The sequence below is a fragment of the Aquarana catesbeiana genome, linkage group LG04 (genome assembly GCF_042186555.1).
Source record: "Aquarana catesbeiana isolate 2022-GZ linkage group LG04, ASM4218655v1, whole genome shotgun sequence".
NCBI lineage: Eukaryota > Metazoa > Chordata > Amphibia > Anura > Ranidae > Aquarana > Aquarana catesbeiana.
The window spans coordinates 677,077,555-677,095,182 of record NC_133327.1 but is presented as its reverse complement, the minus strand read 5'-3'; the positions used below and the strand labels follow the sequence as shown (position 1 = coordinate 677,095,182).

Here is a 17,628-nt window from a genome sequence, read left to right as displayed (position 1 = left end):
TCACATCCAATGACGCGGCGCGCCGGGGGGCGGGGCCGAGTGATACAGTGAGTGGCTATAGCCGCCGGCTGTATCACGGGAGCGCGCCCGCAAGAACTAACCACCATGCGAGGGAGCTCGCATTAAGGTGTTTAGTTCTTGCGGGGAGGAGCTGAAACAGTCGCCGAGGGACCCCAGAAGACCAGGTTCGGGGCCACTCTGTGCAAAACGAGCTGCACAGTAAAGGTAAGTATAACATGTTTGTTATTTTTTTTTTTTTTTTTTTAAATTACCTTTACAACCCCTTTAATGATAATGAGGAAAGTTAATAATGAGATAGAATATTTGTGGAGGATAATTGCATATGTATACAAACACCGTTAAAATGCAATAATTTAATTGGAATATTTAGGTCAGGTTTATAATTGCTACTAATTCTGTCAAGCCAAAGGGTGATTGATGGTACTGAAGTGATGGAGGGATCTGAGTGATGATTGAAATATCTGGTCGGCGTAAATATGTGTTTTTTCTTTTTTTTTTTGTTTTGTTTTTATGTTTTGTTAAACTGGGGTATTTGATGGAAATGCTTTACGTTGTAATGTATTTTTGTTGTACAATGAAAAAAAATGTAATAAAAATGTTACATAGTAGGTGAGGTTGAAAAAAGACACAAGTCCAACCTATGTGTGTGATTATATGTCAGTATTACATTGTATATCCCTGTATGTTGTGGTCTTCAGGTGTTTATCTAATAGTTTCTTGAAACTATCGATGCCCCCCGCTGAGACCACCGCCTGTGGAAGGGAATTCCACATCCTTGCCGCTCTTACAGTAAAGAACCCTCTACGTAGTTTAAGGTTAAACCTCTTTTCTTGTAATTTTAATGAGTGGCCACGAGTCTTATTAAACTCTCTTTTGCGAAAAAGTTTTGTTCCTATTGTGGGGTCACCAGTAAGGTATTTGTATATTGAAATGTATGTGATTTAAAAAAAAAGACACAGGGTTTATCACCATTAGAGAACATGCTGGGGGCAGAAGACTTACCGAAAACGTTATCAGTAGTGTACAAGGAACTATTTGTTGAAAGGCCAAAAATGCTTGTTAAATGTAGGGATACCTGGAGCGCACTTGTGACAGATTTTGGGGGGGAAGATTGGGATGACATGTGGGATCACCCCTTCCAGACCTTAGTATCAGCCAGAGATAGACTCATTCAATTTAAACTATTGCACCGGGTCTACTATACCCCTGCAAGGATTGCTGGGATATATGGTGGGGGTGCAGCCGAGTGTTGGCGCTGCACGGCTGACAATGCTGATTTTGACCATGTATTCTGGCAGTGCCAACTGATCCGGGAATTCCGGAAGGAGGTGACACACACTATACAGAAGGTCCTCACGGTACAGGTTCCTGTAACAGTGGCAGTATGTTTGCTGGGACTGGTGGAAGAGGTAACGCCACGTAGGGCACAAAGAACCATGATTTCACTATCTCTTTTCTATGCACGTAAAGCTATCTTGTTATGCTGGAAAAAAACAAATCCACCTACTATATCCTTCTGGAAAGAACTGATTAATAAAGCTCTCCCTTTCTATAAAGCAACATACCTGAGAAGGGGATGTCCAAAAAAATTTGAGAAGGTGTGGCAGTGCTGGCTTGATGCCAAGTTCACTTTGCAGTGATTCCGAGAGGGAGTAGTGGTATTTATAGTGGTATTTTTCCTGGTATATTTGGTTAACACATGGGTGGGCGGTTTTTAAAAAACAAAAAAACAAAAACAAAATCTCAATCAGCTCAAATACTAGGTATGCGATGATTGTGTAAACCACGGATGTATCACGAACCTAATCATGTTATTGGAAGGTAGAGAATAAGTATAACTTGTATTTGTATTGTGGAAGCTGCACCGGAAACAGGGTTAAGGTAGGGGGGGGGAGGGGAGGGTTTTTTTTTTTGGTACATGTTGTACTGTTGTATTGTTATGAAAAATGAAAAATAAAAATTGTTAAAAAAAAAAAAAAAAGACACAGGGACACCTAAAATGTACAACTGTAAGCAGAACTACGGAGCCCAACATGCCTTACTGTCTCCTACTGGCACACATGTAGAGCAGATGCTGCATTATTTGGCTGCCATAACTGGTTTTAGAGGTGCAGACTCTGGGGCCGTCATTCTGATCCATCATATGAATCGCTGACCTGGAATAAGCATGCAACCAGTGAAGCTCGAAAAGTTTGAACTCCATCTGCATACATCTTCCAGGTTACTGACTCCTTACTGAAGCCAGGATGTGGATGAAGCATGATGTCAGCCATGGAAGCTTCCACATAGCAACCCTCACATGTTCCCTTTGAAGTAAACCATGCCTGCCCCAAACCCGTCAGCCACTCACACTCAGGTCATCGGTCAGGGCGCAGGCCTCCACAACCTCCTTATATAGATGGTCATTATATTCCTTCCCAAACAGGATATTATCCCTGATGGTGGCAAACTGAATCCATGGCTCCTGCGCCACAAAACCGAAGCCGGTTTCCTGGTGCGACACGTACAGCGTTCCCCCGCACCTGCAACGACATAGGAGAAATGTATGTGGAAGGGAAACAAACCGCTCTATCAAGAAAGATAACTCCACTAGATCACAGATATACACTATATTGTGAAAAGTATTGGGACGCCTGCCTTTACACGCACATGAACTTTAATGGCATCCCAGTCTTAGTCCGTAGGGTTCAATATTGAGTTGGCCCACCCTTTGCAGATATAACAGCTTCAACTCTTCCGGGAAGGCTGTCCACAAGATTTAGGAGTGTGTCTATGGGAATGTTTGATCATTCTTCCAGAAGCGCATTTGTGAGGTCAGGCACTGATGTTGGACGATAAGGCCCGGTTCACAGTCTCCACTCTAATGCATCCCAAAGGCTGCACAGAGTCCTGACCTAAACCCCATAGAACACCTTTGTGATGAATTAGAGCGGAGACTGCGAGCCAGGCCTTCTCGTCCAACATCAGTGCCTGACCTCACAAAGGCACTTCTGGAAGAATTGTCAAACATTCCCATAGACACACTCCTAAACCTTGTGGACAGCCTTCCCAGAAAAGTTGAAGCTGTTATAGCTGCAAAGGGCGGGCCAACTCAATATCGAACCCTACGGACTAAGACTGGGATGCCATTAAAGTTCATGTGTGTGTAAAGGCAGGTGTCACAATACTTTTGACAATATAGTATACATTCAGAATCCACCAGAGGAGAGAAAGTGAGTTGTGTGATGAAAATATCTTCCTCTGACACTATGAAATGCTGGAAACGTTATCACATTCATTACTGCAACTACTGAACACTAAAAGGATAAAAATATGTCAGGTGCCAGCACCAGTTCTGTCATCCTGATCCTGGTTTTACTTCCTTTTGAGCTAGGATGTGGATGACAGCCCCAGATCCTGCTCCTTTAACAATATCTTCATGGGTATTTGTCATAGTTCTGTGTTGCTGGATTCGCTGATAGATGAAATATACAAAACACCAGCTGTGTGCACCGAAAGGTGCATAGAAGTCTTAGCAGTTACCTGGTCAGGTGATCAGGGGTTTGACGTTACCTGGTCAGGTGATCAGGGGTTTGACGTTACCTGGTCAGGTGATCAGGGGTTTGACGTTACCTGGTCAGGTGATCAGGGGTTTGACGTTACCTGGTCAGGTGATCAGGGGTTTGACGTTACCTGGTCAGGTGATCAGGGGTTTGACGTTACCTGGTCAGGTGATCAGGGGTTTGACGTTACCTGGTCAGGTGATCAGGGGTTTGGCGTTACCTGGTCAGGTGATCAGGGGTTTGACGTTACCTGGTCAGGTGATCAGGGGTTTGACGTTACCTGGTCAGGTGATCAGGGGTTTGGCGTTACCTGGTCAGGTGATCAGGGGTTTGGCGTTACCTGGTCAGGTGATCAGGGGTTTGGCGTTACCTGTTCAGGTGATCAGGGGTTTGGCGTTACCTGTTCAGGTGAACAAGGATTTGGCCTTACCTGTTTTTATATGAACAGGGGTTTGGCGTTACCTGTTCAGGTGATCAGGGGTTTGGCGTTACCTGTTCAGGCGATTAGGGGTTTGGCGTTACCTGTTCAGGTGATCAGGGGTTTGGCGTTACCTGTTCAGGCGATTAGGGGTTTGGCGTTACCTGTTCAGGTGATCAGGGGTTTGTGGTTACCTGTTCAGGTGATCAGGGGTTTGGCGTTACCTGTTCAGGCGATTAGGGGTTTGGCGTTACCTGTTCAGGTGATAAGGGGTTTGGCGTTACCTGTTCAGGTGATCAGGGGTTTGGCGTTACCTGTTCAGGTGATCAGGGGTTTGGCGTTACCTGTTCAGGTGATCAGGGGTTTGGCGTTACCTGTTCAGGTGATCAGGGGTTTGGCGTTACCTGTTCAGGTGATCAGGGGTTTGGCGTTACCTGTTCAGGTGATCAGGGGTTTGGCGTTACCTGTTCAGGTGATCAGGGGTTTGGCGTTACCTGTGAGGTGATCAGGGGTTTGGCGTTAACTGTTCAGGCGATCAGGGGTTTGGTGTTACCTGTTTAGGTGATCAGGGGTTTGGTGTCACCTGGTCAAGTGATGAGATGTGGGAGGTGTCAGCTGGTCAAGTGATCATGTATAAGGTTTATCTTTTTTTCTCGTTTTTCACTTTTGGAAACTTTGAGAAAGAAATGTTTGAGCAGTTACACAGTCCGAGTCTGTTTTTTTTTTTTTTTTGTAACTAAAAAGTACCAAACGCCATTCATATTCCATAATTTTTACTGTGATGGAGTTACCTTCATAAAAACTAATGTTATGGGAAGATGCCAACCAGTTTGACACCAAACACAACTATATTAAAAAGGTTCAGGCAGCTGATAAAACATATTATTTTTCCCAAAAGAAATGTGCATCCAGATCATTATCATATATGATGGCTAATAAATCTTAATTGCATGAGTGCAATATTATGTTGGTTGACAATTGTGTAACCTTGTCAGGTGCAAATATCGATGCATTTCGAAAGTTGGCAGTAAGGGTTTGTCTGCTGAAGCGTTATAAAAAACTCTCCAACACAGCACAACCATCAGACCCTTTGATGGATGTGTTATTTTTGTAACGCCCTCTCCAGGGACCAAAAAAAGATGGCTGCATTTGCAGGTCTGAGCTGTAATTCCTATGAAGCAATGCTAATTTATGAGAGCCGCTGACTCTGATACACCTAATTGGACTTACTCTGCAAGAAAATATGACTTTACACTGAACCAAAGACAATGTGAACTTTGCTAAGTATTTTTTACTTTTAACCTTTGGCACCAGCCACACGCAAATATTTGGCCTCTCGGTGGACGGGCCTTGGCGCCAAGCGGCCGCATATTTGCGTGAATTGCTGGAATACAGCTGTACAGCTCTCAGCACAGTTACCAGCGGCTAATAGAAAGCTCACGATCACTGCTTACGATCGGGAACTTTCCGATCATGTGACTGCCAATCACGGCAGTCACATGATCACAAACCCCGCTCCCACCTCCTGGCATCCTAAACCCCTTAAAGGGCCAGGAGGCGGCATCTCAAAGGGGTTAACCCCATTCAATTTAGGGCCCATTAACACAAGGACTATTTGGTGTTAGCAGGGCTTTGGTGTTACCTGATCAAGTGAAGAGGGGTGTGACATTACCTGGTAAGGTGGTTCATCATTACCTGGTCAGTTCTCCAGTTATTGCGGCCAAAAGAGAGCTTTTTCCACACCCAACTTTTCCAACAATGGCCACCAGCGCTCCCTGCGAATGCAACGGGGACACAAATATTACACAATTATTCACATATATCTTATCTGCTGTCAAGTGGCGGGTGAGCAGCCAGAGACTGCCGCTGTATGGAGGTGCCATGGCTCAGTAAATATATAGCTGCGGGCTATGATGCTCATGGACAATCACTCCAGTAGCAGTTTGTGGATAACATCTCCATCCTACACAACATGGATGTGTCATGGCGGCCTCATTTTATGTAAATATAAAACACACATTCTGCCACATTGGAGCTGCCAAGCCAATGACAGCACTGCACAGTGGTTTTTAAACAGAAGTAATAAATGGGAAACCCCAAGCCTGTCAGTGAACCCCTAGTAGTCTCATCCAATCTGGTGCCCCCTGCAGGCCTATCCGTGAACCCCCAGTTCTCTCATCCAATCAGGTGGCCCCTGCAGGCCTATCTTTGAACCCTTAGTGGTCTCATCCAATCTGGTGGCCCCTGCAAGCCTATCCGTGAACCCCCAGTACTCTCATCCAATCTGGTGGCCCCTGCAGGCCTATCAGTGAACCCCCAGTACTCTCATCCAATCTGGTGGCCCCTGCAGGCCTATCAGTGAACCCCCAGTACTCTCATCCAATCTGGTGCCCCCTGAAGGCCTAACATTGAACCCCCCAGTACTCTCATCCAATCTGGTGGCCCCTGCAAGTCTATCAGTGAACCCCCAGTACTCTCATCCAATCTGGTGCCCCCTGCAGACCTAACAATGAACCCCCCAGTACTCTCATCCAATCTGGTGGCCCCTGCAAGCCTATCCGTGAACCCCCAGTACCCTCATCCAATCTGGTGGCCCCTGCTGGCCTATCAGTGAACCGCCAGTACTCTCATCCAATCTGGTGGCCCCTGCTGGCCTATCAGTAAACCCCCAGTACTCTGATCCAATCTGGTGCCCCCCTCAGTCTATCAGTGAACTCTCAGTATTTCATGTAGTCTTCTGCTCTCATAGGTCTATTAGTGAAATCCTAGTACTCTCATCCAATCTGCCTCTATCTGTATTACAACATATATCACAATATCACAATATATATATTATGTTAAGCATAAAAAAAGGACTATTTTCACACAGGAAGTGTTATCCGGTTCTTTCATCAGGGGAACCACAATTAGTCCTATTTATATGTATTATGATATTGTGATATATGTACATTAATAAACACAATTTTGTTAATTTGTATATGTGCCTTCAAAGTCAATTTTTCTAAATATTTACATCTCCATATTGTCAATAGGAGGGTAACCAGCAGAACTATGACCTCTTCCCCAATCCATCCAGAAGTAAAAGGAAAAGTTTTGGCTAAAATTGGGCATTTTTTGGTATGATGCTCACATTTTTAGTCATTAATTGGAGAGTGAGCGAAAAAAGTACCTGCCACCAGATTGAAACGGCCATAGGAGTGTCCCATCAGTAATGTGTAGGGATGCACCGATATATTGGCCGCCGAAAATGATTGGCTGAAAATAGGGTTACCGGCGTTTTGCAGATAAAAAAACAAAACAGGTGCCGATAATGGCATGCTGTGTCACATTGACTTCAATGCAAAATTGCGTCTCACTGACTTCAATGCCAAAACGCGTCCCGTTGACTTCAGTGCCAAAACGCGTCCCGTTGACTTCAATGCCAAAACGCGTCCCGTTGACTTCAATGCCAAAACGCGTCCCGTTGACTTCAATGCCAAAACGCGTCCCGTTGACTTCAATGCCAAAACGCGTCCCGTTGACTTCAATGCCAAAACGCGTCCCGTTGACTTCAATGCCAAAACGCGTCCCGTTGACTTCAATGCCAAAACGCGTCCCGTTGACTTCAATGCCAAAACGCGTCCCGTTGACTTCAGTGCCAAAACGCGTCCCGTTGACTTCAGTGCCAAAACGCGACCCGTTGACTTCAGTGCCAAAACGCGTCCCGTTGACTTCAATGCCAAAACGCGTCCCGTTGACTTCAATGCCAAAACGCGACCCGTTGACTTCAGTGCCAAAACGCGTCCCGTTGACTTCAATGCCAAAACGCGTCCCGTTGACTTCAGTGCCAAAACGCGTCCCGTTGACTTCAGTGCCAAAACGCGACCCGTTGACTTCAGTGCCAAAACGCGTCCCGTTGACTTCAATGCCAAAACGCGTCCCGTTGACTTCAATGCCAAAACGCGACCCGTTGACTTCAGTGCCAAAACGCGTCCCGTTGACTTCAATGCCAAAACGCGTCCCGTTGACTTCAGTGCCAAAACGCGACCCGTTGACTTCAGTGCCAAAACGCGTCCCGTTGACTTCAATGCCAAAACGCGACCCGTTGACTTCAATGCCAAAACGCGACCCGTTGACTTCAGTGCCAAAACGCGTCCCGTTGACTTCAATGCCAAAACGCGTCCCGTTGACTTCAATGCCAAAACGCATCCCGTTGACTTCAATGCAAAAAAGCATCCCGTTGACTTCAATGCAAAAATGCGTCTCACCGACTTCAATGCAAAATCGCGTCTCACCGACTTCAATGCAAAATCGCGTCTCACCGACTTCAATGCAAAATCGCGTCTCACCGACTTCAATGCAAAATCGCGTCTCACCGACTTCAATGCAAAATCGCGTCTCACCGACTTCAATGCAAAATCGCGTCTCACCGACTTCAATGCAAAAGCAACCCCCACGGACTTCAGTGAAAAAATGCTAGCCACAGTAATTAAATTACATTCTTTTTTTTTTTAAACTGTCCATTTCCGTTTCAGTTTTCGGTTTCAGCACTGGAATTCTCATTTCGGTGAACCACTATTAATGTGTATCCAAACCCAAGAACAAACATGTAATGAAGATCGGATCGGTCAGCAGAGTCTGCAGAGTGAGATGTATAAAATCATACATAAAAACAAATAAGATCGATGTCTTACCTTGGGAACAGACAGATGACCGATGGAGATTTGCAGCGATTTGGATCTCTCCATATCGTCCTTAAACGCCGCCCCCCAGGTAAATAAGGCATTCTGCATCTCCACCGCTGTGGCTCCTCCTTTAGGGGGCGCTAAGACATAATAAGAAGAATATAATTCTATAATCAGCAGAATTTGGGGATATCTGATAATTCCAAACTGTAATCTCACATTGGTCTTCACTGCCAGAGGTCATAGATCATGGACCTCACAGCGGATATCACTGGCTATAGGGGGGGGATCAATAAACCTCTCAGAGCTGAACTCTAGGCAGAAAGGAAAAACATGAAATAAAGCGGTTCACCTTGTAGAGAAGAGAGGGAGAAGCAGCAGTGAGAGCCAATCGGGTCTTGCTGCGTTGCACCTGTGCTGATGCCCAATGCGGCAGGACCCCCATAGGCTTCCTCTGCACTGCACACACTGTCTGCTGACCGGGAACTTCCCGACAGAAAGAAGGCACGGTGTGAGCAGATGGAAGACTTTATCGGTGTGCTGCGTCTCCTTCATTGTCCAATCTCAATCTGAGGGCGTGTTCTCAGCCACTTGGGCACTTTCACTTCCCTTCCTGCCCAGGCCAATTGTCAGCTTTCAGCGCTGTCGCACTTTGAATGACAATTACGTGGTCATGCAGCGCTGTACTCAAACTAAATGTTTATCATTTTTTAGAGACAAACAGAGCTTTCTTTTGGTGGTATTTGATCACCACTGATGTTTTTTATTTTTTGCTAAACAAATGAAAAAAGACCAAAAATTTTGAAAAAAAAAAAAAAAGTTCTTCTTTGTTTCTGTTATAAAACTTTGTAAGCAAGTACGTTTTCTCCTTCACTGATGTGCGCAAAGGAGTCTGCACTGATGTGCAGCACTGATGAGGCGGGACTGATGGGCAGCCTTTTGTCAGGGCTGGGCTCAGCCCTTACTTCTCTGAGCTGGCCGCTCAGCTGTCGGCTAATTGCCAGCTCCTATCTCTCCACAGTTACTCAGCTGTTGATGATATCCTGCTCGTCAGTCCTGCCTACTTAAGCCGTCCAGCCCAAAGGATCTCTGCCTTCGCCTTGGTCAACAACACAGAGTCTATCTCCTGCGTTCCTGTGTAAAGACTTGCTTTGCTGACATCCCTTCTGGCTCTGGATCCTGCTTGCTGTTCCACTACATTGATCCCTGACTTCTGGCTTGGCTGACTATCCGTTCCGGTTACTGAACTTCGGCTATGTTTTGACTACGTTTGTTCTTTTTACTTTTATTATTAAACAAGTGTGATTTAACTGTACTTCTGTATTGGTCTGAATTCATGGTTTCTGACACTTTTATGGGCACTGAAGGGGGCACGGATGGGCGGTACTGATGAGCACTGAAAGTCATCATTGATGGGCACTAATTGGCATCACTAATGGGCATCACAGGTGGGCACCACTGATAATCACTGCACTGATTATCACTGCACTGATTATCAGTGCAGATCCCCCGTCAGGAGAGCCGCTTATCTGCTCTCCTCCATTCACATGCTGTAAGCGCAAATAGAGGAATGCCGATAACTGTTTGTGATCGGACACAACTGATCACATGGTAAAGAGCCTACGTCCTAGAATCTTTACTGAGATCGGAGATGCGGTGTATCAGGGTGACACACCGCACCACCGATCACCCGCGCGCCCCTGGGAGGTGCGCACTAGCGGCGAATCCTGAAGGACATCATATGACGCCCGATCAGGATAACTGATCCACCGCCCAGCCGTCATTTTGCTGTAGGCCTGGTGGGATGCGGTTCAAGTGTAATTTCAGTCAAAACCTAACTTAGCTAAAAATCTACTTCCATTCTAAGCCTATTCTACCTTGTAAAAGGAAAGAGGTCTATAATTACCTATTCTGAAGCAGCCCCAGTCTGGTCACATGACCTCTCCAGCAGTGTCAACGTAGAGGAAAGAGCAGCGACAACAGTCACAGAGCATGGGCGATGAGATCACCTATAGGCTTACTGTGGGGCAGGAGTTGTCGGCTGTCCCTCCTCTACACTGAAGCTGTTGCCGGGACCCGATTATCTGACCGAACCGGAGAGCCCTCAGAATAGGTAAGTATAGACATCTTTCCTTTCCTAGGGTAACAAGACTAGGCTTATACTGGGGTGAGAGTAGATTTGAGATTAGTTTGGTTTCGACTGGAATAATACTTTAACCAAGTTGTACTACTGCTGCTGCTGCTTGGGCTGTCATGTCTAGCAGAGTCCCAGGATCACAGAACTGGTTGCACAGAAGTACAAATCCTTCAGAAGGCAGAACCCTTCCCAGATATGCATTTTAATTGAGTATTTTGAACCTGCCCAGGGCTTGGCTGTAAATAACATCAATAAAATACTAAAGATTCAAAGACATCTACAGAGGGGAAAATAATTACTCGATCCCGTGCAGATTGTGTAATTTTGCCCACTTACAAAGAAATGAAGGGTCTATAATTTTTATCATAGGTGTATTTTAAATGATAGGGACAGAAACACATGATACAAATTTTATAAATTGAGTTGCAGTTCAGTGAGTAAGGCCTCTTTCACAAGGGGCAGATCAGTCATGATCCGCCCCGTGAACATCCGCTTGCTCAGCGGGGATCGCTCCGCCGATCCCCGCTGAGCAGGAAGATGACAGGTGCATCGCTGCACGCTGTGCAGCGACGGACCTGTCAGAGCGCCGCTCTCCCCTATGGGGGGATCGGATGATGACGGTCCGTAGTGTCCGTCGTCATCCGATCCGAAAACGGAGGGAAAAATAGGATTTTTTATTACAGCTTACCTGTAAAATCCTTTTCTTTCGACGGACATCACGGGACACAGAGCCACAGTAATTACTGATGGGTTATAGGGTATCACTAGGTATTGGACACTGGTCACACCCTAATCAGGAAGTTCAACCCCCTATATAACCCCTCCCCTTCCAGGGATACCTCAGTTTTGTAGCAAAGCAGTATAGGTGTATTAGAAGAGGGGCGGGACCTCTGTGTCCCGTGATGTCCGTCGAAAGAAAAGGATTTTACAGGTAAGCTGTAATAAAAAATCCTATTTTCTTTTCTCGGACATCACGGGACACAGAGCCACAGTAATTACTGATGGGATGTCCCAAAGCAATGCCAACTGAGGTGGGGGAATCACAACCAAGTAGGGTGCTATCAGACCTGAGGACCTTGTACCGCTGTCTGCAGCACACTACGCCCAAAGGCGATATCCTCATGCCTTCTCACATCCACCTGATAGAATCTGGTGAATGTATGAACTGAAGACCAGGTTGCGGCCTTGCAGATCTGAGCCATAGAGGCCCGGTGATGCACTGCCCAAGAAGCACCAATAGCCCTTGTGGAATGTGCCTTGATCTGAAACGGGGGAACCTTCCGTTTCAAACCGTAAGCTTGAATAATCAACTGTCGAATCCATTTAGAAATGGTAGCTTTTGACGCTGCCTGTCCTCTATTGGGACCCTCCGGCAGCACGAACAAGACATCCGTCTTGCGAATCTGAGCAGTTGCCTCCAGATAGGTCTTGACTGCTCTTACTACATCCAAAGAATGTAATGACCTTTCTTCCGAAGAACAAGGTTCTGGAAAAAAGGAAGGTAGCACAATGTCTTGGTTTAGATGAAAATCTGAAACCACCTTCGGTAAAAAAACTAGGATGAGGGCGCAGTACCACTCTATCCTTGTGTATAATCAAGTAAGGCTCTTTACAGGGAAGAGCTGCTATTTCTGATACTCTTCTAGCAGAAGAGATAGCTACCAGGAAAATTAGTTTCCTCGTCAGTAAGACCAAAGGAATCTGACGTATTGGTTCAAAAGGTTGTTTTTGTAACACCGATAGAACCAAGTTCAAGTCCCAGGGGTTTAGGGGCGCCTTAACCGGAGGATTAAGACGCATCACCCCCTGTATAAAGTTTCGGATCAGAGAATGCGAAGCAAGCGGCCGTTGAAACAACACTGATAAGGCCGACACCTGGCCCTTGATGGTACTCAAGGCCAGCTTCATCTCTAATCCTAATTGTAGAAAATCCAGAATTCTACCTATGACATATTTCCTGGGATGCCAACCCCTGGATTCACACCAGGATACATAAGCTTTCCAGACACTATGATAAATCATTCTGGAAGCTGGCTTCCTTGCCTTGATCAAGGTAGATATGACAGGACCTGAAAGCCCACGATTTTTCAGAACGTGGGATTCAATAGCCCACCCGTCAAATCTAGCATTTGTGAGGCAGGCTGGAACACCGGACCTTGAGCTAACAGGTCTGGGTGTATCGGTAGGGTCCACCGGGAACCCACCATCATCCCTGCTATTTCTGCTTATCAGGTTCTTCTGGACCAAACGGGGGCCACCAGAAGTGCCGACTTCCCTTCTTGCCTGAGTCTGCGAAGGAGCCGTGGCAGTAGCAGAATGGGAGGGAATGCATAAATCGGTGAGAGCCGATGCCACGGAATCACCAACGCATCCGTCCTGCCTGCAAGAGGATCCCAGGCAACCGGTAGGAAGGATTCCCCCTTCTGTAGGTTTTCGGGTATGAGCCATCAACTGAGGCTCTGACGCATCGCATGCGATAGGTGCATTGGAAAGTTTAATGCCTGCACCTTCCTGTTCCAGGTCAACAGAATACTGTGTTACAACAGTTCTGCTTGGAACTGCGCATAGGGAACTGCTTCGAATGAAGCCACCATCTTCCCCTGCAGCCTTATACAAAGGCGGACAGAAAGACCCTTCTTGGCCTTGACTGTCAGAATCAGCTCCCTTAGAGCAGTGATCTTTGCCTGCAGACACTTCAGTTAAGCAGGAAAACTGGGCACATATAGGCCTGCATCTCTGATGCCTATTGATATCAGAAATTCTCCTCCCTGCAGGACGGAGATTACTGTCTGAATTGATTCCAAACGAAAGGACTGCATCCTTGGGAATCGTTTCAGATCTCTCAAATCCAAAATGGGTCTGTCGTCCCCATTTGGTTTTCAGACCATAGAAAGATTGGAACAAAGTCTCAATCCTTGATCCTTTGTGGGAACCCCCACAATGACCTCTTGCGACAAAAGTCGCTTTATCGCTAGAAGGAGCGACTGCTTCTCTTCTGGCTTTCTGGGAACACCTGATCTGAGGAAACGAGGAGAGGGACATTCTTGGAACTCCAGTCTGTACCCTAAGGTTACCGTGGAGATCACCCATCTGTCCTGGAAGTCCTTCTGCCAGGGCCCTGAGAGCTGCAGCAGTCTTTCCCCCCACTCGAGCAAGCGGGGCGCCCCTTCATGAAGAGGTCTTAGTGTCTTGCTTAGAAGACCTTTTCCCCCAGGATTTCTTGTGTCCCTGGGGTTGACTCTTGTTTCTTGCCCCATACGGAGGAGACCCTCGTGGCTGCCTGGAGGCTGATGCCCCTGGCGCTGGGGAAAGAGTCCGTTTAAAAGAGGGACGCTTACTCTTCTTCTTATCAGGTAAGAGAGTGCTTTTCCCACAGGAGATCATCTTGATATAATTATCCAAGTCCTCTCCAAACAACCTTTCACCACGGAAGGGAAACCCAGCCAGTAGCTTCTTACATGGTGCTTCGGCTGACCAGTTTTTCAACCATAAGATTCTACGTATATGCACCAACCCAAGCAAGAGGCGTGAGGTTTGCACGATAGAATCTCTAATGGCATCAACAGCATAACATAAAGCCGCAGGAAGGTTAGCAAACCCCTAGGCCTGTTGTTCAGGTAATACTTTGATGACCTGTTTAACATGGTCTCTTAAGTATTGACAGACTCCAATCGCTGCTACTGCAGGTTGGGCCACTGATCCTGCTAAAGAGAACACATCTTTCAATAAGAAGTCCATCTTTTTATCCACAGGATCTTTGAGCATCTGAGCGTTGTCTACAGGACAAGTCAGATTACTATTTACAGAGGAAATGGCCGCATCAATGGCCGGTATTCCCCACCTCTTAATAAACTTTTCTTCCATAGGATAAAGTGTAGAAAACTTTTTCGGCGGAAGAAATCGCTTATCTGGGTGATCCCACTCAGAATAAAGCAGCTTTTCAAGTAAATTATGAACAGGAAAAGCATGTGCTGCTTGGAAAGGTTTCAGTGACCCCAAAGCAGAAGAGGTTTCTGTAGTAGTTTCAGGTAGGGACAACTTAAATGTGGAGCGGACCAAACCAGTGAGGATCTGCACTAAGACTTTCTCCTCTTGGGAAGTCGCAGAGGGTCGCTCTCCACCTGAATCCTCCGAAGAGGAATCATCTGTCCCATCCCGATCCTCTGAAAGGGATTCATCTCCTTTATCCCAGAGCTCCTCTGACTGAGGGTCTTGGGAAGCAGAGGAAGGCCTTGTGCGTTTTCTTTCACTGCATGAAGATGTAATCGCGGCCATTAGCTTTTTCTCTAATCCAGAAATGGTTGAGGAAAAAACTTCTTGTGTAATGTACACAGTGGCTGAAGTGCCGGCAGCAGATGTAGCCCCTAACCCCAATGGCTCTCCCTGTCCAGCTGCCCCTGGTCCCTCAGGAGGGGATGGTGTAGCAGACAGGGGGTCCTCAGAACCTGAACGAGACCCCCTAGTGCCTCTGGTTCTTGGGGTGCTTGAACCTCTTCTACCCATAGTGCAAAGCAACAAGGTGTGAGGTATCAAAAGCGAACACTGACTGCTGAGCGATGTAGTCTGGCTAAAAGCCTTGCTACCAAATGCCCAGTCCGGTGTTCTTTAGTAAATGCAGCCTAGGGGAATGCCTGTGTCCCACCTTACATGCGACTGTCAGCTCTGTGTCTCTCCAAAGCTCAGAGCACCTGTACAGTGTGCCTTAAATGGCCATGCTTTCTGGCACTGTGGGCGTCTGGGCACGCTGACGCTGTGCTGACGCCCCGCCCCCCCTTCCCCCCCCTCGTTTTTGAAAAACGAGCGCTTCCCGCGCAAGCCGACCCTTTCTGACAAGCCTGAAGGGAGGCTGGGGTTGGGGGAATAAGGAGGAGGCCGGCAGTGATGGGCCCTGCATCGCAATGCGGCTTCGGTGGCGGCGGCAGCGGCTGTGACAGTGCGGTCTCACCCGCCTTACAGCATACCTGAGCCTTTCCCTAGCCTGGGGGGACCATCCCAGCAGAGAAAACCCCCCACCATCTACCTTTGGAGCTGGAGGAAGAGCTAATGCAGCGGACGCTGAGACAGATCAAACATGAAAAGGTTTGTGCTCTTGGCAGCCCCCGGTGGTCACAATAGGCACAGCATGCATTCACCTTAAAGGAGAAAAGCCACTAGAATTAAAATTCTGTGGAATCTCCTCTTACCTTATCCAGGCCGCAGGGTTCAGTTTACACAGACCCAGCCTTCGCCTCTCACGGTGGGCTCCGTTTGTGGAAAAACCGTCAGAGACTGGGGCCCCCATCAGTAGGGGGATCCTTCAGTTCTGGGCCTGTAAAGCACCTCGCCAGAAATTAGGAAGTTTAAAGCCATTTTCTGATCCGCGGGTCCAGCTCTCTAAAAAGAGAAGCATTACGGGTAAAACCTCGTTTCTTCGGACACGAGGCCCGGGTACCATCCAATTCGGCCATGAAAAGACACTTTGAATGGATCCGGTCGCCTGGCTTGCCCCAGTATAGGATCTTAGAATATTCCTTTTGGAGCTTCAGCACAGGACATCTTTACACGTCCAACACCTAAGACACTGGTGTAAAAACTGAGGTATCCCTGGAAGGGGAGGGGTTATATAGGGGGTTGAACTTCCTGATTAGGGTGTGACCAGTGTCCAATACCTAGTGATACCCTATAACCCATCAGTAATTACTGTGGCTCTGTGTCCCGTGATGTCCGAGAAAAGAAAGTAGGTTTTTCCTCCGTTACACTTTTCGGATCGGAGCGGGTCGGATGTCAGCGGACATGTCACCGCTGACATCCGACGCTCCATAGGGATGAATGTATGTCCGTTTTTCATCCGAAAACGGAAGGATGAAAAACGGACATACGGATCCCTCGTGTGAAAGAGGCCTAAAATAAGTATTTCATCCCCTACCAACCAACAATAATTCTGGCTCCCACAGACTGGCTCCAGAAGGTGCTCATGTGGTACAAAGATTAGGTCTGTCAATGTAATAAGGTGCTCCTAACAACAACTCGTTAAGTGTATAAAAGACACCTGACCAGAATCTTTCTTCCATTCAAACCTCACCATCATGGGCAAGACCAAAGAGCTGTCAAAGGACGTCAGGGACAAAATTGTAAACCTGCACAAGGCTGGAATGAGCTACAAGACCATCAGCAGGAAGCTTGGAGAGAAGGAGACAACTGTTGGAGGGATTATTCTCAAATGGAAGAAATACAAAATAACCATCAATCGCCCTCAGTCTGGAGCTCCATGCACGATTTCTCCTCATGGTGTGAGGATGATCATGAGAAAAGTGAGGGATCAGCCCAGAGCTACACAGGAGGAGCTTGTGAATGATCTCAAGGCAGTTGGGACCACAGTCACCAAACAAACCATTGCTAACACAATACGCATTGGACTGAAATCCTGCCGGTCCCCCTCCTCAAGAAGGCACATGTACAGGCCCGTCTGAAGTTTGCCAATGAACATCTAAATGATTCAGAGAGGGATTGGGAGAAAGTGCTGTGGTGACCAAAATAGAGCTCTTTGGCATCAACTCGACTTGATGTGTTTGGAGGAAGAAAAATGCTGACTATGACCCTAACAACACCATCCCTACAGTCAGGCATGGAGGTGGAAACATTATTCTTTGGGGCTGTTTCTCTGCTAAAGGTACAGGCTCTCTTTGCCGTATTGGGGGGGGGGGGGCAATGGACGGGGCCATGTATTGTAAAATCTTGGATGAGAACCTTCTTCCCTCAGCCAGAACACTGAAGATGGGTCGTGGATGGGTCTTCCAGCATAACAATGGCCCAAAACATACCGAAGGAATGGATCAAGAAGAAGCACATTAAGGTCATGGAATGGCC

At 47.0% G+C, this 17,628-nt stretch overlaps 1 protein-coding gene across 2 annotated transcripts in view; it reads right to left on the bottom strand.

Moving 5' to 3' along the window:
* Nucleotides 1–17,628, bottom strand: part of ABCC10 (ATP binding cassette subfamily C member 10) — a 57,267-nt gene that overhangs the window by 18,382 nt on the left and 21,257 nt on the right. For both annotated transcript variants that reach the window (XM_073628669.1, XM_073628668.1), the window contains exons 6-8: nt 8,655–8,785; nt 5,677–5,756; nt 2,372–2,543 (exon numbers count right to left, since the gene is read on the bottom strand). In XM_073628669.1, coding sequence (XP_073484770.1) covers nt 2,372–2,543; nt 5,677–5,756; nt 8,655–8,785 — 383 coding nt within the window. The remainder of the gene's footprint in view (nt 1–2,371; nt 2,544–5,676; nt 5,757–8,654; nt 8,786–17,628) is intronic.